A 22,943-nucleotide genomic window follows, 5' to 3' on the forward strand; every position below is an offset into this window, starting at 1 on the left:
TCACATAGTCCTTGGTCTGATGTTAGTGTGAGGCCCGTGTTATGTGAGGCATGTTTGTGGACAGTAGGCACCCCCCCTCTCATATTATTTAAGTATTTTTGTTTTGTCAGTTGTCAAGTCGCATTGTTAAATATATCTATACAAAGGCACTGTGGTATTTTTAGTGGGTATAATTGTGGATCAAAGAAGTACAAAGTGTAACACAGGCACTTTTGGGGCAGCTCAGGGCAGCACAAGGGGTCTTTGATGCCATGCGTAGCTCAGTTGACCAAGACGTCCGAGAGTGAGCAGCCACGCGAAGTTGATGTTTGTGTCTCTGTGTTTCAGGTAAGAAAAGTGATGTAAGTGACAGTAGAAAATCCACAGTTAGACTTCTTTAATATTTACTGTGTAGGTGTGTGCAGAATATTTGTATTATTGTTGAGAGGCATAAGCATTATTTTTGAAGAGCGGGTCTTTGATGCCATGCGTAGCTCAGTTGACCAAGACGTCCGAGAGTGTGCAGCCACGCGAAGTTGATGTTTGTGTCTCTGTGTTTCAGAGCAAATTAAAGAAATATAAAAATCCCATGCACGCTTGGTCCTTCGGGTATAAGTGTGCAACATTCGTGAATTCTCCTTTTTTGGTCGTCAGGTAAATGAACTGCAGAATCTAACAAGCGCTGAAGTCATTGTGCCGCGGGACCAAACTCCAGACGAGAATGACGAGGTCTTTGTGAAAATCAATGGACATTTCTTTGCCAGCCAGGTAAAAAAACAAAACAAACAACACTTGTCAACTCACACCTCTGCTGTTAGTTATTTGGGCTCTTATCAAATACACGTACTCAACCAGATATGATGTTCTCTATACAGTAATGTACAATAACCACAATGTTTATAACAGTGTGGCCAGATTCTGAAGGATGGTTGTCCTCAACTTAGATGTTTGAGATTAGTTTTCCTCATCTACCTCTTACACTTATCTTAAATGATTTCTTAACAATGACCCAAAAAGGCATTATTAACTGGCTTCACAGAAGAAGAAAAAAAAAAAGCTAATTGATACAAGCTGGAATCCCCTACACTCACTTTCTCTTCAAATATGAAAATTTACATACTTAGTCGTTGCATACCTGGAACTATATACAGCCCAAATACATGGGGCTAAAGAGGCAACTGTGGAAATGTGGCAACTTCTATCTGTGCATCTTAGAAGCCTCCTACTGTAAGTTATTTTTTTGGGTCAGTTTCTTTTTTCTCACACTTTCTTTTTAAATTGTCATTATACAGTAGAGCTTTAATTTTAAACTTGCATACTGTCATTTCTACCTGTGATTATCTCGCTTTAGTATGTGTTATGTTTCTCCCAGAGCCACAGGTGTTTGTTACTGAGGCTTATTAGACTTCTGCTGGATTTCTCCGATATCATGGAGATGGTATTATATCAGATAAAGAACTTGCATGTCAGCAGATTCATGAATTAAAGATGCACTCTAGCTAACCATGATGGACTTGTTAATGAAGAAGAAGTTGGCATATTTCGTTTTTTAGCAGTATTCATACAGTGCAGATCAAGCATGTATGAATTCAATTAACCATTACAGAGGACAACCAGAAACACCATTAAAACAAATGTTGATGTTTCCTCCCTGCTGTAAAACCCGCTCTTCTTGACTAAATTGAATCAAATTGTTTAGTTTTTCACATTGTTCAGTATAATCTAATTTCACATTGGCAAAGTGTCATGTGTCAATTAAGAACTGTTTTTACATGCGTTTTCTCTCCAACAGACTGCACAGAGGAAGATCCGGGAGATCATTCAGCAGGTCAAACAGCAGGAACAGAAGCACCAGCAGGGCGCCACTGTGTCACCGCACCACTCCAAGTGACCAGCCGGGCGGCTTGAGCGGGCACCAGCCAATGAATGTAGCCCTCCCAAACAGACAGAGACCTACCCAGACAAAAGGCCAAGGCCAAGGGGGACATGCAGGGCAGACCAGCAGCACCGGGATCAAAACCAAAGAACTTCACCAGGAGGGAAACACGTGAGAGCCAAAGGCTGAGGGCATTGTGTGCACTGCCAGCCCTGTAAGAGCAGATGGAGTGGGAGAAATCTGTACTGATAAGTAAAATAAGAAAAAGACCAAAAAAAAAAAAAAAAAATCTAAAAGAATGGCAGAAAAATAGCAGCGAATTGGGGAACTGTTTTCTTTACAGTTAAAAAGGTAAAATGGAAGTAGTATGTTGCCCTGCATAACGTTATCTCTTTAGTTGGACTAACATAGGCCTAACCAATGGATAAAGAAACTATTAACATGAGCGTATATGAGGCATTATGATTGGTATTTTGGGTTAGAATAAGAGCGACTGACAATGGACACCTCTCACAAGAGTGAGGGATATTGAATATCATTAGCAGTATTGATACAGAGTAGAGTTTATTAATACACACTGAGAGTATGCACTGTTATTTTTCTATCCAAATGACAGTTCCACTTGGTGTAGTTTGAATATTTAGCTTGTTCAAGAGATTGATCGGGCTGTTGCAGCCAAATAAAGCAGTTTCCGTTTTTGTTCCCATTATAGGCCACTGAAATCAAGAAAGAAAAAACCCCTATAAGTAAATATGGTGAATGAGTCTTTGCAACAAGCCTGTGTGTGTGCCAACGCAAAAGATAACGTCCCTTTGAACCATCTCTCACCATTCATACATGACGCTGCACTTGTTTTGTTTTCCTTTTCTTTCTTTTCTGCTTCACTCTCTCATCACTCTCTCTCATCTGGCATCATGGTTGTTTAATAGGACGAAAATATTTGTTGTCAAGTATCTTTTTTTTTTCTGTAGCCTTTTGACAACACCGAACTGACTGCCACTTTCGCAGAGGTTAAACGCAACAGAGGGATTTACTTATATCAGTAATCTGGTATCACTATCCTGTGCTGTATACTAGAATATATCTACATTCATACTTGTCCTGATGTGAAAACTAAAAAAAAGGTGTCTTTAAAGGCATCCTACTCGACGATCAAAGCAAAAACTGACGTCTTAAAATAAGAAAATTGGTGCACCTTTGCTAGTTAGTGAGCAACCCCTAATTGTGAATGTGCACCGCCACACGCTCTGCCTTATGAGAACTTCACGAGGGCCAATAGGTGATATGGGTTGGGTGGGGCGGGGTAGGGTGGGAGGTTGCATAATTGTGGTGTGTGGAGTGGCAGTGGGGAAACATTTTTGGGTTAGAGGGTGGGATTTTACGGGGAGGTACTGTATGACCTGTTGTGCACACACAACTGCAAACGTGAACCGCAGCCGTATTTGGCTTTAACCCTCTCGTCAGGGAGCTTTCTAAAACGGCATGACAGCTGTGAATGTATGATATGCAGCCTTTTTAGAAAATGTCAACCCTGCCGTGTCCAGTGAGGCCAGGCCAGAGGCACAGACACACAGCTTGTCATTCTCACTCTCTCTTTTTTTTTTTGTTGTCTTTTCGTACTTTTATTTGGAGAGCTGGCCGATGGCTGTGCAAGCACGCTGGACACGCAGGTCCTGGTGTCCCCTCTGTGCTTTACTTTGGAGACCATGGAAGCTTGATGCCTTATTTTGTCACCTGTCAGAAAAAAACCCACCCATCAGCTTCATCTTCCAGACGCAAGGTTATTGCCAATACGCACAGCTTCCTCCTTATGTGTGTACGTGTGAGTGAGTGTGCATGCATGTGTGTATATATATATAAAAAGAGAGAGTAATATTTATGAATCTATTTTTTTCCTATTTTGTGATGAGAGCTATTGACAAGAAACAAAAAGAAACAAAGTCCTTTTCTTTTTTCCTCAGTGGGACACTGCCATATTATTTTGAAGGGAAGTGTTTATTTTCTTGAAAACTAGACTATGAATAATAATATAAAGAAAAACCTGAAAAAATAGGAGAACAGTAAAGTGAACCAACGCGTTAACTTTGGTCAGGATGTGAACAGTGCGCATGTCAGTATTGTGATCTACCTCAGGCTTCAGGGTACCTCAGTCCAATCTTTCATTTCCCCTTTTTCCACATTTTGTATGCCTTGTTAACTGATCATTTTGAGCGTTTTTAATTTTCTTTTTTAATGAAAAAAATAAGATCAAGATCTAAAAGTAAGCTCTAAACTCTTCAGGTCCAGCCGACTAGGGAAACTTTGTCAAACCGTAGTGAACTCTGGTGGACTCTCTCTGCCTGGGCACCATAAAACCTCTTAAATAAACAAGTTAAAGGTCAAAGTAAATTTTTATTGCTAGAAAGGAATGAAGAGCAGGATCTTAGGGGTACATACCTGCCCGAAGTGGTTCTGAATGTGGATGTTGTGTACTGATTTCATCATCAAAGAAAGAAAAAAGAATACAGAAAAACTAACCAACTGTACCTCCTGTTTTTTCCCAACTGTACCTCCAGGTTTTTTAGACTTTAAACTTAAATGAAGTTTATTCACTTGTGTAAAAAAAAAACAAAAAAAACAAATTTTATAACAAGCCAACCCGATCTTTACCAGCTCTGTTAGTACTCTGGGGTTGATTTGAAGAACAACACAAAGCTGCAAAAATACACTGACAAGACTTTTGAACATGGTGTAAAACCCTTGTGTTCTGTGTAGAATGTAGAACAACTCTAGTCTAGTCGTTGAGATGTCACTGTGTACGACAAGATAACTGTATATCTGTAAACATGTACAATAGAGTCACACATAAATGCATCAATTTCTGTCTCTCTAGAACACTTACAAGTCTGCACTTGCATTGTGACAGATGGTGGGAGAAGTTTAGAGCGTCACAGCTTCCCTCAAAAATGACCTCTAAATGGTTTCCTCATTGATCTAACAATTATTTTATTTTTTTTGTTGTGCTGTTACCTCTCAGAATTCAAGGCTGACTTTAGTTACTAAAACCGATGTAGAACAAAAAAAAAAAGAAAAGTAATTAAATGAATGGTTTAGTGAAAGTTTGTGTTTGTCTTTGGAGTCCTTGTAACTGTTGAGAGCTGAATTTGATTTTTTTTTTTTTTTTTTTTCCAGAGGGCAGACTATTGTCATCAGATGAGGTGGATCATTTTTTGTCCCAGTGAACACAAACTTGCAGTGCTTAAACAAATACAAATAATCAAAAGGTCTATCAAACTCACACAATGCCTGAGACTTCATCAGCAAGCCTCCCCACAACCAGTACAGTACCTCATACTGATGACGACAGCTCGCCACACCGGACTCCCATACCCTAACCTATCTGTACGAATGCAGTACGTCTCCTTTGACCATCTGTCTTGCTCTCTCAGGGCAGATCCTGGAGAAATAAATGGCTTTTCACGGTAGCACCGTTATCTGTAGTTTATCACTCGTGGTTTGTTTTTCCTGTCAGGAGTAGTGTTTAAAGCGGTTTTTGAAGTTGAAGCTCTTTTCTTGCATTGCAGAGGACTCTTCAGACCCCTCTATCTCTTCTTCTTCTTCTCTCTCTCTCTCTCTCTCTCTCTCTCTCGTGTTTTTGGCTCTAAGGTTCGGTTTCACTATGGTGTTGTCAGCACAGTAATGGCCAATCACAATTGGAGGTTGAAACTTGTTAGGGTTAAAATGATTTTTTTTTAAATTACCAAGCATTGGTGTTTCTAGGTTGTGTGGGGTGTTGCTAGACATTAATATTCAATACAAGAAAACCACATATACACACATCACTGCGGGTGTACTGTGTTAGTCATATCACATGGTGGTTGGATAGCTTAGGCTTTTTTTCTGTTTTGTTTTCTGTTGATCTGGCTTTCTCGTCATTTACACTGATTTAATTATGTAGTCTGGGGCAGTAGCTGGGATTCTTTTGCTTTAATATTCATTCCTGTTAGATCTCTATCAATAATACTAGCTGTTAAATTGTGGTTGAATATCCTAGCTAGGATTTTAAACAGATTTGGGTGTCAGAACAGCAAATGACTTATCTGTGACATGCAAAGATGGGGATCGACAGTATCCAGGTTTGATTTAAATTTTAAAAAGCTAATAAAAACACATGTTCTGCTTTTAGGACTGAACAGAAAAGAGGGCATTCAACAAACATCCAAATATTGCAGCTCAGCTGAGGAAGGATTAAGATAAGTCTGGTCAGATGTCTGCAGAACCACAGCAGTATTTTTTGTCCCGTCTTGTTTTTAAATGAGAAAACACAATGCATTGCATGAGACTGTTGTTCCAGTGTGTACTACACTTCATAAAGCACTAGACTTTCAGTAGTTTTACATGGATCCTTTTCTGTGAACTGATTTTCACAATTTGGGAGATTAACTTTTGTTTCCTCAGAAGGTCACAACCCTCAAGTCCTACATTTCCCACGGGCCAAAAGGTCCCCAAACACCTCAAGGTAATTAGTGACTGTGCACTGGACAGACATCTGATCCATTATCATCACATCTAGTGGATCCATGCCTTTCTGGTTACAGCCATGCTGTTGTTTTGAGATGTGAGTGAACTGTATTGCTGAGCAACCTGGATCTGAGCAATAAAGAACATTTAAAAAACACATTTACTGTTGCTTCAAGTTTTTTTGTTGTTTTTTTTCAGCTCTTAAATAAAAGTAAGATTTGTGATCAGACATAGAACAGATGTATAAGCAAATTGTGAACAACACATTTCAATATGTCAGCGATCTGACGCAGCAAACCTTAATCCACAAGAAGAGTTTAAAAATAACCCTCTGAACAAAGGAAACATTGTTGGACCAGTAAAACAAAAGACGATTAGACTCAGGAAAAGGCAACAAAGAGAAGGATTCTCAGCATGAATCTCAAATAACTTTCTGTTCATTCTTATACAAGGATCCAGATTATTAAAAACCATGACACAGCAAAACAAGCATTTATATTTAGCCACAAAAGGATTTGAATTGTTTCCTTTACAAGCTTCATCAACGTCATCTGAAGGTCAAACTCTGGTCACTAAATTACATAATTTGAAAAAGTTAAACTCTGGAAAAAAAGAAAAAGTACAAAATTCTTCAAAATACTCAAAATTTACACTCAATTTACAAAATGCCAAACAAGAAAAATACTACTTTAACTTGTAGTATATATGCTGCAATCATTATTAGTGTTAAAGTTAGAAATATTTCCCATCAATCCAGTTCATATTTCAATAACCTTCCCACGTGACCATATAATAACAATAATAATAACTTTATTTATATAGCACCTTTACACAACAAGAGAACATCAACAGACAGGCCAAACAGTGCTAATATTATAAATTCAAACAGGAATAACAGATGACAGAAATCAAGAGGCAGTGAATGCTATTAAATAATAACAATGAATAAAATGTGTTTAAAATCAACCAGGAGAAAACTAAATTAAATAAAAATTGAAAGAGAGTGAGACGACATGACATCACAGGCTCTAAACACATAATGAAGATACAAATAAGGGATAATAACAGATGGTGAAGCGAAGTGAAGCGGGAGAAGGCTGAAAAGTTAAACATTAAAAGGAGAAATTAGTTAAGAGTAGGAGCCATAAAATGAATACGTATAAAGGCTAAAACATTTTAAAAAAGAAAATAAAAGCAATCAAATGAATAGAAAGGAAGAGGGGATCGATAAGTAAAATGTGTGTCTGTAAAAGTGAGTTTTCAGAAGTGATTTAAAAGATCACTGACTCTGCCCGCCTGTCCTCCTCAGGCAGGTCGCTCCAAGGTAGAGAAAGGCTCCTTTCAATTTGAGCCTCAACTTTGGAACCGCCTTAGGATCCGGGGTCACAAGATGATTTGTAGGGATCAGGTTAAAATGTCGCAAACGTAAATCGGGGCAAGGCGGAGACGAGCTTTAAAAGTGGTGAGTAAAATCTTTAAAAAATCAATTCTAAAAGTGACAGGTAGCCAGTGGAGGGAAGCAAGGACAGGTGTGATGTGGTGTTGTCTATTAAAACCTGTAAGAAGCCTAGTTGCTGCGTCCTGGACCAGATGGAGGCAGCAAAGTGATTTATTAGTTGTACCAGAAAGAAGGGAATTGCAGTAGTTCAGATGAGAAAAGATTAATTAGACATTTTTCCAGGTCAGCAGGCAGGAGAATTGATTTGATTTTTGAAATGGATCTTCTGTGAAAGACGCAGGTCTGGCCGACTTTCTTGATTTGTTGTTCAAAAGTGATGTTGGAGGTAGAAGTTTGAAACAGAGACTTAGAATGCACAACAGGCACTTAAACCAATCGCAATTTACACTGAAAAAGTACAATAACTGTAAAACGAGAATCCAAGTGTCCTTAAAATCCTTCCCCGTCTTTGTTTTTTGTACATTCAAACATCTATTTACACTCACTGTGCAGGCTGGGCCCACTGAAGTTGTGGCACAGATACATCAAAATTCACGAAAAACAAAATGTTTGGCTACAAATCCCCACTGCAAACCCTTTTAATCTCCACATGGCTTAAGAAAAGCAAAGCCATTCAGAAAATGAAAACCCTTTACACACACACACACACACACACACACACACGAGTGCACAAAGTTCTTTCTCAGGAGTCTCCACTTTGAATACATTCAGTCCATTCAGGGATCATATGGAACAAATACATGTCCAGAACACATCACTTGACCTTCTTCTCTTCGACGCGTCCGTTCTGTTGTACATCCAGTTTGAGCCTCTTCTGGCTGAAGTGTCGGATAAGGGCACCGGGCAGCAGAGCCATGCAGGCAATGGCCAGCAGCTGTAGGAGGCGCTCCCAAGAGATCAAGTCATCCAAAGACGACACCTCAGACAGCATGACGCCCGTCTGCACGCAGATGAAGTTGTATGGAAGGAGACCTACCAAAGTAAAAAAAGTATTCATTAACTAATACATTCTAATTACATGGCTTTCACAAAACTCCTGACATACTTCTGAAGTTTATTGGGGGCGAGCTACAAGGTGAACGCAAAAAGTCAAATCTCTCCGGTTTTGGGTTTTCTGCAAAAAGTCTGAGTGAGCTGATGTAAGAGCGCAGCAGGACACAATCGGAAAAATTCTCCTCGAGTGAATGGGAGAGGGGGGCGACGTTTATTCCCTGTGATCGGTGCACGACTGTAGATTGTATGCATGTCACGATTACAGTCGAAAGTCATGTATGCAACTACGGTTCTATGAATCCTGGATGACCGACCGCCAGAGCTTCTGATCCCTCAGAATTGTTGTGCAAGAAGTTTCTGAAGGAAGATAGAATCACAGTTACATACGTAGCTTCCATTCTGTTCTACCCTTCCTGACAACCAGAGGTGCTGCTTTATACGCTGGATGACTCATACCAACACAGTCATGGGGAATCCCCATATACCAACCTCATTTCATTGAAGCTGATGAATCTGGTAGTAGGACCACACCCAGAGCATGGGGGTTTGAATTTTAACTCTGTAGGACCTCGTGAAGGTACTCGGTGATGCCCAAGAGACCATAGCACAGATGTTGCACAGGGCTGCCTGATATGCCTGGTTGATCACGTCCACAAACCAGTGGGACAACTGCTGCTTCGAGAGCATGACCTCTCTTGGGACCACCATAACAGACAAATAGCTGGCTGGATCCACGCATACTGGCGGCACCCTTGACATATACCTGTAAGGTCTGTACAGGGCAGAGCAGGGCTGACCTGCTTCTGTCCTTCCCTGGCGGGGGTTGGAACCGTGCCCTCAGCATTGGCTGATCAAGGTTGGCCCTTGACTGTACATTGGGCAAAATAGGTGACCCCCGAATAATCGGCATGAAGGGTCTATAGACAAAGCGTTGAGCTCCCCCACGTCCTTTGCTGTGGTAATGGCGAGGAGGAAAGCAGTCTTTGCCAATAACTATCTCAGATCTGCCTCTGCCAGGGGCTCAAAGAGAGGCAGACATAGAAGAGCACAAGGGGCAGGACCCAAGCTTGTGCTCTGTGCTCGAGGTGGAGAAAGCCTCATCACCCCTCTCTCAAAGAGAGAGAGGCCAACTTGTGGCACCCAACAGTGCTGTTTTCTACCTGAACATGTCGAGAGGAAATGGCAGCTACATAAACCCTCAGGGTAGAGAGGGAACAGTCAGTATCCAAGAGTGACTGCAAGAACTCCAGGATCCAAAGTCCTGCCTGAACACCAGGCTGAGAACAGCTGCCACCTGTGTACATATTGAATGCAAGTGGATGATGCCCTTGGGTTTAACACAGTCCGGAGATCTATCAATCTCTCAGCAGCGAATCGGGCCCCTGCAGTGGCCATACCTACAGCTGAAGGCGATAGGGGTCGGGGTGCTAGATCTGAATCCTCAAACCTCAAACCCCTGGCCAGTCGTAAGCCCTGACTCAGATGGCTGTTCCCCTCTGTACAGGAGAACCAGAGGGGGCACCGAGTTGTTGCCTGTGAAGCAAAGAGGTCTACTGTCGCCCTGCTGATGTGGTCCCAGATGCAAACATCACTATCCCGATCACTAATCTAGAAGACTTGCCTCAAGACAGGTAATCTGGTTTCTTTCCCCAGGTAGGTACATTGCCCTCAGACTAGCTAGGTGGACGGCTGCCCAGGTCAAGAGATTCTGGGCTACACACAGCAACCTGCCCACCTCATGATTTATTTGAGAGACCGCTGGGATGTTGTCCAACCGTAATTCTTCAACTGCTGCATAACCTGAATTTGTTCATAATGTGAAAACGACTTTACTCATATTTGCGAGTTGATGCGTGCCTTTTGACTGATTTTAGGAAAATGGTTGAAAAATGATAAACCCCGTTTCCATTACTTTTCGAAGAAACCCGAGATTGCAAAATGTTCCCTGTGGTTTTGATTTAGAGTGCAGGAACAGGTTGTGGAGAGTGTTGGGTGTTCATCATTGTGCGACAGCTCTGGCAAGCTGTCGATCAGGTGGTGCGTGTTTGCTTACCAATGAAGACTGAGCAGAAGAAGAAGGTGATGGGGATATTGACAATGGGGGCGCACATGTTCAGAAACCAGTTAGGAGACATGGGGAAGAATCTTAGAAAGAGCAGGAAGAAGAACAAACAGTCCTTGTTTTCTTCAACCTGGCAGACAAAGAGGAGCAGTTAGAACAAGTCATTTCAGTTCATCATGACACAATAGATGCACGTTTCCTTTATTTGATATCTCTCAGATAACCATGTTATGACACACGTATTACTGATACTGTTATATTTGTAAGATGATCAATCACAATGTGCCTCGTTCTTTCAGTCATTATTTGAGATGCAGGTATATTTTGGTGAACAGCAGTTCAATACTAAATCTGCTGCCACCAGAGCAACAACTTTGGACAGTTACTTTACTTACATTTTTTTTTTTTTTAATAAAATGTTTCATCATCTCCACCTCCTGTTTATACAACTGCCACATGTCCTAAATGTTGAAGATCCTTGACATACATATTTAGATCAAACATGTAAAGGGTTTCACTTAACATTGAAAACACTTCATCTTTTTTTTTTCTATTGGGCCCAGAATTTAAGTTGGTATCTATAAATATGTATTTACTATCATTGTATGTGATAGTTGTGGAAACTGATGGAGAGATCTTATGGGTGACATCAAGCACACTCCTAATGTGCCCTGTCAGCATTTTGCACGGTATTGTTTCACTTGAAGAGTAAGGTCAGGCAGTGGAGTTAATTGTCAAACCAAAAACTGGTACGTTAAAGTCTCAACATCGCTGCAATGATTAGATCTGAACATGGTCTCTTTGAATTACCTTCCTTTGCAGCACAGACACTTTATCAGGGAAGAGGTTAATAATGTATTGTTTTCCGAAGGAATGCGACAGGAGGTAGCACATGGTGGAGCCCACTGTGGTGAGCACGCAGGCAAGCAGCAGTCCTTCATATGGTCCGAATATAGCTCCTGCTAGAATATTCTGCACAAAAGACACACATTGGAGAAGGCCTTTGGTTAGTACACACCATCACTAAGTGTACAATGATAAGCTCCGACACAGATCTACTGTATCTTTTCTCCCTATCTAATAACAGTTTGAAGTGTAAGACACTTGGTGTCAGTGGTTTTAGCCAGCATGCAGTGTGATGTCATCTCTGTTCTTCACACACAGTCACGCAGATTAAGCTAATGCGAGTGAGACAGAAAAGCTGTCACAATAGTGACAAACAAAAAGCAAGTTTGACATCCCTTTGTTGTTCGAGCTCGCTGAATATTTTTATCCCTTGCTTTGTCTCTTTGAAGACACGAGGCTGAACACATCAAGGTCAACGCCAAGTCACTTTCCCCTCAAAAGAGCTCTCGGGTGCTTGACTTTTCTTTAAATTCCAAGGCGTGACAGGTTTCTCAACGCATTTCAATGAATGGGTCCAATTTTCAGCCTATTTCAATCCAGAACATGAACATTAAAGTTGCTCGAGATACGTTTGAACGCATCTGACATCTGTTTGTCATCCAGCTGCAACAACTAAGAGAAGTGTTGAAAAACTATATTTATCTTACCAGGAATGAGGATCCAGGAATGGCAAAGGACTGCTTGTAGAGATATGCGCTACAGAAGAGCAGCAGGACGTATCCTGTGTGCTCTCTCTTGTAAAACTGCAGGAGCTCAGCCAGTTCCCTCAGCTCCTCCAAGTCTGAGGGAAACTTTAAACTGCAAAAACATTCATACTATAGTTAGGATGGAAAATAAATGTGTCCGTGTAGTAAAACATTCCTGCTAGGACATACAAGCCCTTTGATCACATGTTTGGTTTGTGTTCAATAAAAACAGTGGTATTTGGAGATTTAAAATATATATGACATGTTTAATCCCTGAACTAGTATAGGAGATTTATCTATTATTATAATTTTATTCAGAGAGCAACGTATTATTTATTCTACATAAGCTAAAATTTAATTCCAACAATGTGAAAACCAATCTTGATAAAAGGATCATTGACATGGTTTATTAGGAAAGCTTATCAGTCTCCCTGTTATCTTTTTTTTCATCACGTGTGAAAGAGATGGCAAACACCAACCTCACTGCAGCCTTTATTATAACTATAATAACAGAGAGACTAATGTCTTTAAACCGAAAGTCACCTGCTGGGCTCCTCGGTGCTCTCAGCTGTCTGCTCGGACTCCTCCACATGTTGCCTCTCGGCGACTGCACGAGGACGTCGTCTCGGTCCCGCAGGAAGGTACAGAGACAGTGAGTACAGGTACAAGCTAGCTGCAACAACAACAGCGATAAGTCCAATCAATGAGCGCATATTCCTCACTTTGGTTAGCCTGTTCACGGCTTTACCTTCTTGCTGTCGGGGAAACAATAACAATGGCTAGCCACTGCTCTTCCTCTTCTCCGAGAGTGATAGCAGCAGGCAGTGTCAGCGGAGCCACACTGCCCTCTTGTGGAATAAAGTATTTCCTGCAGTCCGATCCGTCACTGTGAGTCCTTTTTCACACGAACCTGCGCATCAAAGAATGAATCATATTTTTTATATCAAACCCTCTTCTCAAGTCTTTTTTGTAATAACAATATGAAATTGCAGTTAGTGTTCATTATGGTGGAAATGTGACTTTCAATGTTCTGTGATGTTTGTGAATTTATGTATGTCATGCGTTGATGTATTTTGCAGAGCCCCTGAAGTCGCAGCAGGTACAAAACCTTATTTCGTGCTCACACGTTAATGATTTCGTGCAGCAATTATTTCCACATTATAATTATCTTAGTTATTTTTCTTGTCCTCACAAAATGATGGTGGGATAAATAATGAATTTCATTTTGTTGGGATTTCAGGGTCTTCAGTAATTACATTTCTGCTGTTTTATGTGGGATGCACAGACTGTAGCATTAAACTGCACCATAGTTTATACAGCCAATAATCCGGATCTTTAAAATCTTACTTTTTGCTGAAAAGACCATCTTATGTCCTAAAGATTTACTCTTCACATGTAAAGGACAAACATCTTGTTCACTTTACTGTGTTGTGGCAATTGTGAGGCAAAAAGTAGACTTGATTTGAAACACTTTGTTGTTGCCAACGAAGACCTACAATAATAACAATAATAACAACAATAATACAGAAATGGTCGATGAACTTTCCCTTTGCAGGCATCATTTATTGTCATTTTCAACTCCGGACCAGAAGGGGGCGGTATCAATCGGAGTGGTTACCATCAACTACCAGAGGAAAACAACAACCAACTAAAAGCATGCAGTAAAAGTGTGCGCCTGACCACACTGAAGACACAAAGTCCAGTTTGCAGCACCGAGTATTAAAAACAAGTGTGAACAGCCTGTAATACTTGATCTTCTAAATGGCTCAATATTCTCGTGTCTCCGGATCTGTTGGCTTGATTACGCTTAAGAATCCGCCTGTCAACGCACTCAGGTGAGCGAGACAAAAACAATGCACAACTTCCACAAGAAGTTTACATAAATGTATTCTGTTTATTTGTTGTTTTAAATAATGACAAGTAATTGCAAACTCATGTGTTAGCCTATGAATAAGATAACTCAGTAATCCACAGGTTGCTTTAAAGTCCGTTGCAAGCCTTCAGTGTTATATTCATACAGATATAAAACTTTATGATTTCTACCCATAACGCTGGCCATGTCCCCGTTTCCTTGAAACCCAGGTATTGATATGTATGATGGTGCAATTCGACCTCCAGTATCTAGGTACCATTTTACTATCCGAATTGAAATACTCACAGTGAGGTATTACAATAATACAAACAGTAATATGATGCATCACATTATATAGTTGCAATTAGTAATTAGATGTAATATTACAGCTGACACGCCACAAGAATAATAAGAACAAACTTGTCCTAGTGCCTTAATTACAATATACTGAAAATCGTGCTGCATAAAAAAAGTTATTTGCTTTTGATTTTGTTTGCACATTTTCTTAAAGATCATATCTATTGCAGTACTCTGTAACAATAAGCATTGCAATAAAAAGCCAAGTCCTATCCACTGGTTTAAAAAAGCTGTAATGAAGAAGTAAGTGTTTAAAAACCTGTCAGCCTAACTGAGATTAAACAATAAACAAGCGTTGGGTAATAATTAACCTTGAGTTCAACATGTTCCATAAGTCACAATGAAATTATACCATAAAACAATTCATTTTTTTAAAGAAGACATGTTAAAATGAATTTCTATATTATTGCAGTAATGTTTGCAGGATAGTAAAGCCTGTAGAAAAATAAAGAGTAAAACAAACTTCCAACGTTTTACTTCAGGGTTTAATTTTAGAAATATTATAAATTGAGTCATGTAAAGACGTCTCTTTTTTTATACACAGTGCCGTAGTGAGGCATGGCATCGTTGACACAGTACAGCAAGCGCTCAGTGACCCAAAGGTGAAGTCTGTGGTCATCTGTGGCCAGAATGGGATGTTCTGTGGAGGTGAGGATGTGTTTATCTTTTCTTTTTATTTCCTTTACCTTTACAGTGGGCACAAAACATCTAGCTTGCCTTTTTCATTGGGAGATGTTTCAGATGTAAACTGTCCCTAATGAGCCTTTAGAGATCTGGAAAATATTAGATATTCAAATCTCTAACTAGACTCACAAGGCAAAAGTCTGTGACAATGTTTATATTATAACAGTGGCTGCATTTATTCTTTTATCTGACATAGTTTCCCTTTAGTTCTTTTACTATGTTTATAACAAGTGTCTCTCCGCTCCTCAGCAAGAGAGCATGGCAGTTTACTTCTAAAGTAATAAAATAAATTACTGCTATTCCAGTTATAAATCATCTTGGTAACTTCACCTTTTTCTTTGTTATAGGGGCGGACATCAAAGAGTTTGAGACATTGTCAAACATGAAAGGTCCTCCACTGATACCAATGATCCACAGCATCGAGGCTTCAAACAAGCCAGTGGTGGCTGCCATAGAGGGAGGAGCTTTTGGCGGAGGCCTGGAGCTGGCACTTGGTTGTCATTATCGAATTGCACACTCTAAAGTCAGTTCACTCCTCAGATCTCTCTGCGCCTCTAAATACATATGATTTACCATGAAATAATAACTTTATTGTCTTCAGTTGTCAGAGAACGTGTCATTTGTGGATGTCATGCAGCCCACCACTGCTCAGCACCTCTCATTCATTAAACCTTGTGACTCTGTGTCCTTTTAGGCCATAGTTGGGCTTCCAGAGGTGACTCTGGGTTTGCTGCCAGCTGCAGGAGGAAGCCAACGTTTGCCAAGGCTCATCGGTGTCCCAGCTGCCCTGAATCTGATCACCACAGGTAACAAAGACACTTTAACCTTGCCTGGTCATAAAAGAGTTGATTTAAGTCTTTTAAGTACCAAACAACATGCAGGAGGACAGTATCAATACTATATGAAGAGATTCATATAGTAGACTATCTGTCTTGGAATTTTTTTTCTTAGTGTTGCAGTTTGTCCATATCTGCATAAAACCATGAAAATAAATTATTCAGAGTGCCTTGGCAGAGCTGTTGTTTGTATGTAAACCCTGACCCTAGCTCTTGTTACAGAGAGATCTGTAGTTTCCTCTAATGACCAGCAGAGGTCAGCCTGTGTTGGTTAAATTATTCTTACTGGGGGGGGGGTTTAATTCATACTTGATCTCACATTTTCTTATATTGATAAAAGCACACTTTATTACTTTATATTTGTGATAATTTAATACAGTTTTGCATTTGTATTTCCTGTGCGCTCACCACAAGGCCTGCTGGACAGCTTGTCATTCTTTATTTGACAATTTGAAATGTCGCATGTCGCCCATGTGGACCCCTGGTGCCCTTTATGTCTTCCACAGGCCGCCGCATTACTGCTTCTGAGGCCCTTCAACTTGGATTAGTGGATCAGGTTGCTGATAACAATACTGTGGATGCAGCCGTGAAGTTTGCCCAGAGTGTTGCAGGTGAGACACACAAAAAAACTGATGACACAAGGTAGCTCACTGGTGTATGATATCACTCACACTTCACCAGCTTAAATTAGCTTCATGAAATGAAGAGAAAGTACATGCAGTGCAGCTATTTTGGGCAAGTCGGACATGAAGAAGTGCCAACACGTAGGTTGTGGAAGTCAAAGGAAGCAGAGAACACGGCAAGCAGATCCTCCAGCACTGATGTCATGAATGTTTCATGGCTCTGTCAGATGTGCTCTGATGTCTTCACTGCTTTTGCTGTATTATTCAGGAGGGCGAAAAGGAACAAACTTTCCTGGAATATTAATATTTGGCCCTCGCTATTCATTTACAAAAATGAGGATTTCCCCATGCACATGCATCCGACTCATTTACTCACTGAATGGAAAGCCAAAGTGTGCCATGTCCCTGCAGAGGCGGGTTTCTCAGTCTGTGTAAAGAATAATCCACTCAGATGTGCTTCATTGTAAATGCTGACAGACATCACAAGTATGCTTAAATTACATTTCCAGCAGATGAGGATCTAACACAAATCAAAAGAATGCACAATGTTGTGAAGAGGATAATTTAATCAATCACAAAAAGTTCAAACTGCCTGTACAGTATACTGTTTGTTCATGTACGTATTTTAGTGGAGGGAAAACAGCCCTGCTTTGTTGTGGAGCGATGAAACTCTAATGCTAAAAATGTCACCAACACCACTGTTAGTTAGATTACCTGAGCTTGCTTCACATAAAGATAAAGCAGTGGGGAAACAGCTGGCTCGGCCCTTTCAACACCTTCGTACCACCTGTACTGCTAAGCACTATGTATGCTACTTGTCTTTTTTTTTTTTTTAAGTAAAAAAGTGAAATTAACACATTATGTTGTGCTGGGAGTTCTTTTAGGCTACTTTTTATGTTTTGGGCACGCAGAGCTAAGCTAGCTGTAGCCCCCTGCTATTGTTCTTCAGTGCTAAGCTAACTGTAAGACTACGAAAACTATTTCTCTAGCTCGTGTATTGGGAAAATTGGGTAAAGGTGTATTACTTATGTATATTTATGTATTTCTTTAGCGCAGCACATGATGTACAAGAGCCTTTGAAGTTTTTGCATGAAATGGATATGACAGGATGGCTTTAATGTAGGTTGTAAGTTGCCAACTTCTAGCTTACTTGACAGTGACAACTCATTTCTACTAAATTAAGGTAGATATTGTATGAAACCTGCCAGTACTTTGTACTTGCTATTGCGCCTTTGGCAAATAGCCAAACTAAATCTGTACAAAATTTAAAACAGTCAGTTTCCTGAACTGCATGGAGAACTACATTTTGCTATCTTAAAATGATTGCTGTCTTTGGCTTTTTACAAATGTTTTTTTCCCCACACATCTCTGCCAAGATGACTTTGAGTGGGTGAGAAAGTGTGTGTTGTTAGTAAAGCTGAGTCTTAGTGTGAGTCAGACAGAGGAGTTGACAGCATACAAGATGGGATATTGGAGGAGATAGGAGTGAAATCTGTGGAGGTTTTGACAAATACTCGAAACTAAAGCTGATTAGATGGAAAGGGAGAACATGCGTCTAAACAAGCATGAATGTTTGACACAGTGGGATGCCTTGTTGGCAAGTCAGACAGCGCAGAGTTAACATCTGACAGGTCAGAATATGCAAAAATATCAGTACTATAAAGGTGTATAACTGGTGCAAGCGGATGTCATTTTGCGATATGCATTTTTTTTTAAGCATAAAGTTTTGCACATGTTCAAGATTCAGGATTCAGTTTTTGTGCTCATGCAGTAACACAAACTGCACACATGTACGGATTGAAGTCTCTGCTGGTGACAAGATTAACTTTTTTACCCCGGCAGTTGCAACATCTGCCCGCTACATCTGTCAGAGGACAACCAGGCTTTCCACTCACAACAAATCCATCGACACAGCTCAACCATTTACAGATTAACTGCTGCAATAATGCTCTGCTAAAGTACATTGAAATCAGATTGCAGAGCCACACAGCATCTCATTAACATTTCAGTGGGGACAGAACGTACATTTCAGAAACATGAAATTAACTTCTCCTTTTGTTCTTTTTTGGTAATACATTTTGATACTTGCTTAATTAACTGTATTGGACTAAAAATCTTAGTTACTGGACTAAGTGGAGATCACAGATCCGATGCTGCTGTCCCTTTAAACTTTGCCATGGTGACCCAGTTTCTGGCCCAAACCCACGGCTGAGTGTAATTCAGTAGAGCTGTGAAGGATTCTGACTACTCTTTCATGTAATCATGTCAGATGAGACAGGAATGGGAATTAAGATGCTTTTAACAACGCTGCTAACAAGGTTTTAATAAAGTGGCCTCCTTCCTCACTCCACTTTTTCCGGGATTAAATCACAGAACACAGAAAGTTTGATGTTGTTAAGTCCTATATATGAAATCTTCTCATGCAGTTTCACCTGGAAAAAAACTGCTTTTCTATTGTACGAAAGATGGCTCTGAGGCCCAGAAGTCATAAAAATTCAATTCCATTTGCTCTCAGAGTTTGAAATGTACCAACTATTCTGCCCTGAACCAAATTGTAACTTTTCATTCCGTTTCAGATCAGTGTTATTCAAGGTGAACTGTAACAGTGTGCCGGCAGAGTCCCTCCAATTATCTTGGAAATGGTCTGTCAAATCTCTCTGCTCTTAGAAGCCGCTAAAATATCTAGTGATCGAGTCACCAATTATACACAGTCTGAGTGCCGACTGACAAATCAGAGACAGTGGAAAAGAGGGGCACTAATGGCAACTAGGAGGCACTTATAGTTCAGAAAATGGAAATAATGCAGAAGTAAATTTGCAGAAATGTCATTCCAGAGCAAATGTTTGATTTAACTTTGCTGGCAGCAAAAGTCAGAGAACTGCATTAAAGAGGTTATCCCCCTGAGTGATTTTCTTCTATGTTTTCATTTTAGGTCAGTCTGTGGATGCTCGTCGTATAAGTAATTTTCAATGTTCACCTGTGCCAAATATGGATGCTCTGTTTGAGGATATGATGCAGAAATTGCGGACCACTTCCCGCGGAGCTATAGCACCCATTGCATGTTTGCAGGCGGTTCGGGCAGCCGCCACGCTGCCGTACATTCAAGGCATGCAGCGGGAGAAAGAGCTGATGGCCACCCTCTTCACATCTGGCCAGGCTCGCGCCCTGCAATACTGTTTCTTTGCTCAGAGAGCGGTCGGGAGGTGGAGCATGCCCAGTGGAGCCCGATGGGACACGAGCAAGGGCAGGCCTGTACATAAAGCAGCTGTTATTGGTAAGAACTTTGGACTTGTCATCTTTTTTTCCGACATTTTCAATTAAAAAAGAAAGTTGGCTCTGTGTGGCATCTCCAAATCCACAGTGGAAACTGTGCCCTCATTTACAGTTCAGCTGGGTGTAAATGCATGAACTCGTTCACTCGTGCAGGGAAGATTGGATGTATGACAATCTGGATATGTGAAGCTTAGCAGCTTAGCCATTAAAATGTCAAGCTTTAAACAAACGCTGTGCTGCCTATCTATAAATGTACAGTCTTGCTTTTGGTACATAAAAAATAATTGTTTTTTATTCAAACTTGTATATACTGTACTTTAAGTCGTTCAGTATTATTATTTTTTAAATCCATTTTTCTGTATTTAAGGTCTCGGCACAATGGGGAGAGGGATAGCAGTGGCACTGGCTCAGGCTGGGTTGTTTGTGGTGGCAGTGGAGACCCAGGAGAAGCAGTTTATGGAGGCAAAGAAGGCGGTAACTGGCATGTTGGAGCGAGGGGCTAAAAGAAGTGGGAAACCTATCGCATTTGATAAGATCACATACAGCCAGAACCTCCAGGCCGCAGCAGACGTGGACCTGGTCATCGAGGCTGTGTTCGAGGACATGGCCCTGAAGAAGAAAGTCTTCCAGCAGCTGTCTGCTGTTTGTAAACGAGGCACCTTCCTGTGCTCCAACACCTCTACCCTTGATGTGGATGAGCTGGCCTCCCAAACCCACCAACCTGAGCTGGTGGTGGGGATGCACTTCTTTGCTCCAGCTCATGTTATGAAGCTGCTGGAGGTGGTGTATGGGCCGCGGTCCTCTTCTGAAGCTGTAGCTGTTGCCATGGAGCTGGGAAAGAAAATGGGAAAAGTCAGTGTGGCTGTTGGCAACTGCAGGGGCTTCGTGGGGAACCGTATGCTTAAGCCATACCGTGACCAAGCGTACTTCCTGCTTGAGGAGGGAGCTACACCTCAGTTGATAGATCAAGCGCTGGAGGAGTTTGGTTTTGCATTGGGCGCATTCAAAGTGTCCGACCTCTCTGGGCTTGATGTGGGTTGGAAGGTGAGGAAGGAAGAAGGGCTTGTACAGCCTGGTGGGGGATCAGGGAAATCAGCCAGAATCCGAAATGGTGTCAGGTATAGTCCTCTAGGAGATATCATGTGTGAGCATGGAAGGTTTGGCCAGAAGACGGGCAGAGGGTGGTATCAGTATGACAGACCTGGGAGTCGTGATGCAAGGCCTGATCCGTGGGTGAACAGCTTCTTGGAGGGGTACCGAGCCCGCCACGGCCTTGTGGCACGCCACATCAGCAACCAGGAAGTGCTGGAGCGCTGCCTTTATGCCATGATCAACGAGGGCTTCCGTATCCTGGAGGACGGAATAGCCGCAGGACCGGAAGACATCGATGTCATCTATGTATTTGGTTACGGCTGGCCCAGGCACCGTGGTGGTCCCATGTTCTATGCCAACATGGTGGGGCTGGAGATTGTCCTAAAGAAGCTGGAGCACTTTGCCCAGGCTATCCCTGACGTGCCCACCCTGCAGCCCTGCAGCCTGCTCAGGAGGCTGGTGGCCAGCGGGAGCCCACCTATCAACAAGTGGAGGGAAGTCATCAAAAACGTCCGAAGCCAGCTTTAGCTCTCCAACATGTAACAATCTCAGCTTTAATCACTATTCCTTTACTATGATGATCTTTAACTGTGATAAATGCCAAATGAACTGCACTTAAATTGCACTTTTGATTATGGATTTTACTGTTGAAGCTGAATACTCAAAGCGCTTTTACACCACATGTCACACCTACCCATTCACACATTGATGGTTAAGTGTCTTGTATAAGGACACATGGGACATGTTGCTCGCAGCAGGAAACTGGAGCTGGGGACTGAACTCTCGACCTTCCAGTTAAGAGTTGATGACTCTAACAACTGAGCCACAGCCGTTGTTATGCGAATGAATGAATATCCAATGAAACAACTCTGCCATGGTGATTGAATTAACCATGACACGTTTTACAATAATTAAACGTAACAGGACCTTTTGATTGGAATTGAAATAGATTTCAAAGATGTGTCAAATAAAGTGCTAAGTTAGTGTATTATTAACATTGAATATAAATGTAGCAATGTTCTTAATTTAAAAACAAATCTGCATCAACAGCAACATTTGCATACAAAAGAGATTGTCATTGATTTTCCATGTTTGTTTGATTGTTGTATTGGTCTGCTTTCCTAATGTTCAAACAATGCAATGTAAAGATCTGTACCTACATTTATCATCAAATGCCTCAGTAAAGTCATTTATAGACTTGTAAATGAGTCAATGGTTATTTTTGATCAATTCTCTCTGTGAAGAAAGAACGATATTTGGAAATTATATTTGTTTGACTTGTTTCTTTGACTTAGGTGTCGGTCGGTGGTGTTTTATTTTAAATGTTTCATCAAGCATAAATTCTTCTCAGGGGAAGAAAAAAAAGGACATTTTCCCCTTCATCTGTGTATTTCTGCTGAGCCAGCTGCTGTGATGACAGAGGAGAACTGGGGGAGACACACTGAGCCGGCTTTTATATAAATCAATGGCTCAGTCTCACTCACAAAGAAACCTCACACCCAGCAGTGAGCAGATGTTGAGGACGCCCCCTTATGGCTGAAGCCTCCAGACTGAGCAGCTGGATTATATGAGTATGACGCTCCATTTTGCCACAAATACCCTTTTAAAAACCTTTAAAAGGGAAAGGTAATGTATGTCCTAAAATAAAATAACAGTGCGATAGTCAAAATAAATAGCCTTACAAATGGAGACATTAAAGATATTCAGAAAATGTTGCCAATTTTTGACATTTGCGGTTGAATTTAGGAGTCGACCTTATTGTAGG

At 41.0% G+C, this 22,943-nt stretch overlaps 3 protein-coding genes across 5 annotated transcripts in view; 2 read left to right on the top strand and 1 right to left on the bottom strand.

The window, feature by feature from the left end:
• igf2bp2a (insulin-like growth factor 2 mRNA binding protein 2a) overlaps nt 1-6,512 on the top strand; it is a 48,279-nt gene extending 41,767 nt beyond the window's left edge. For 2 of the 3 annotated variants that reach the window (XM_079357292.1, XM_079357293.1), the window contains exons 15-16: nt 634-747; nt 1,772-6,512. In XM_079357292.1, coding sequence (XP_079213418.1) covers nt 634-747; nt 1,772-1,870 — 213 coding nt within the window. In that variant the 3' untranslated portion in view covers nt 1,871-6,512. The remainder of the gene's footprint in view (nt 1-633; nt 748-1,771) is intronic. The other variant, XR_013780244.1, reaches the window with a different exon arrangement.
• Nucleotides 6,513-6,556: 44 nt separating this feature from the next.
• Nucleotides 6,557-13,294, bottom strand: tmem41aa (transmembrane protein 41aa). The gene is made up of 5 exons (XM_079358321.1): nt 13,005-13,294; nt 12,423-12,573; nt 11,680-11,841; nt 10,861-10,999; nt 6,557-8,786 (listed from the first exon to the last, which is right to left on the bottom strand). The coding sequence occupies exons 1-5, from the start codon at nt 13,172-13,174 to the stop codon at nt 8,569-8,571; spliced, it is 840 nt and encodes a 279-aa protein (XP_079214447.1). The 5' UTR covers nt 13,175-13,294; the 3' UTR covers nt 6,557-8,568.
• A 766-nt stretch (nt 13,295-14,060) lies between these two features.
• ehhadh (enoyl-CoA, hydratase/3-hydroxyacyl CoA dehydrogenase) lies at nt 14,061-22,377 on the top strand. The gene is made up of 7 exons (XM_079357390.1): nt 14,061-14,296; nt 15,215-15,318; nt 15,702-15,877; nt 16,049-16,160; nt 16,697-16,801; nt 19,746-20,087; nt 20,454-22,377. The coding sequence occupies exons 1-7, from the start codon at nt 14,223-14,225 to the stop codon at nt 21,704-21,706; spliced, it is 2,166 nt and encodes a 721-aa protein (XP_079213516.1). The 5' UTR covers nt 14,061-14,222; the 3' UTR covers nt 21,707-22,377.
• The last annotated feature ends 566 nt before the right edge of the window (nt 22,378-22,943 follow it).

This window comes from Symphodus melops (assembly GCF_947650265.1).
Source record: "Symphodus melops genome assembly, chromosome: 12".
NCBI lineage: Eukaryota > Metazoa > Chordata > Actinopteri > Labriformes > Labridae > Symphodus > Symphodus melops.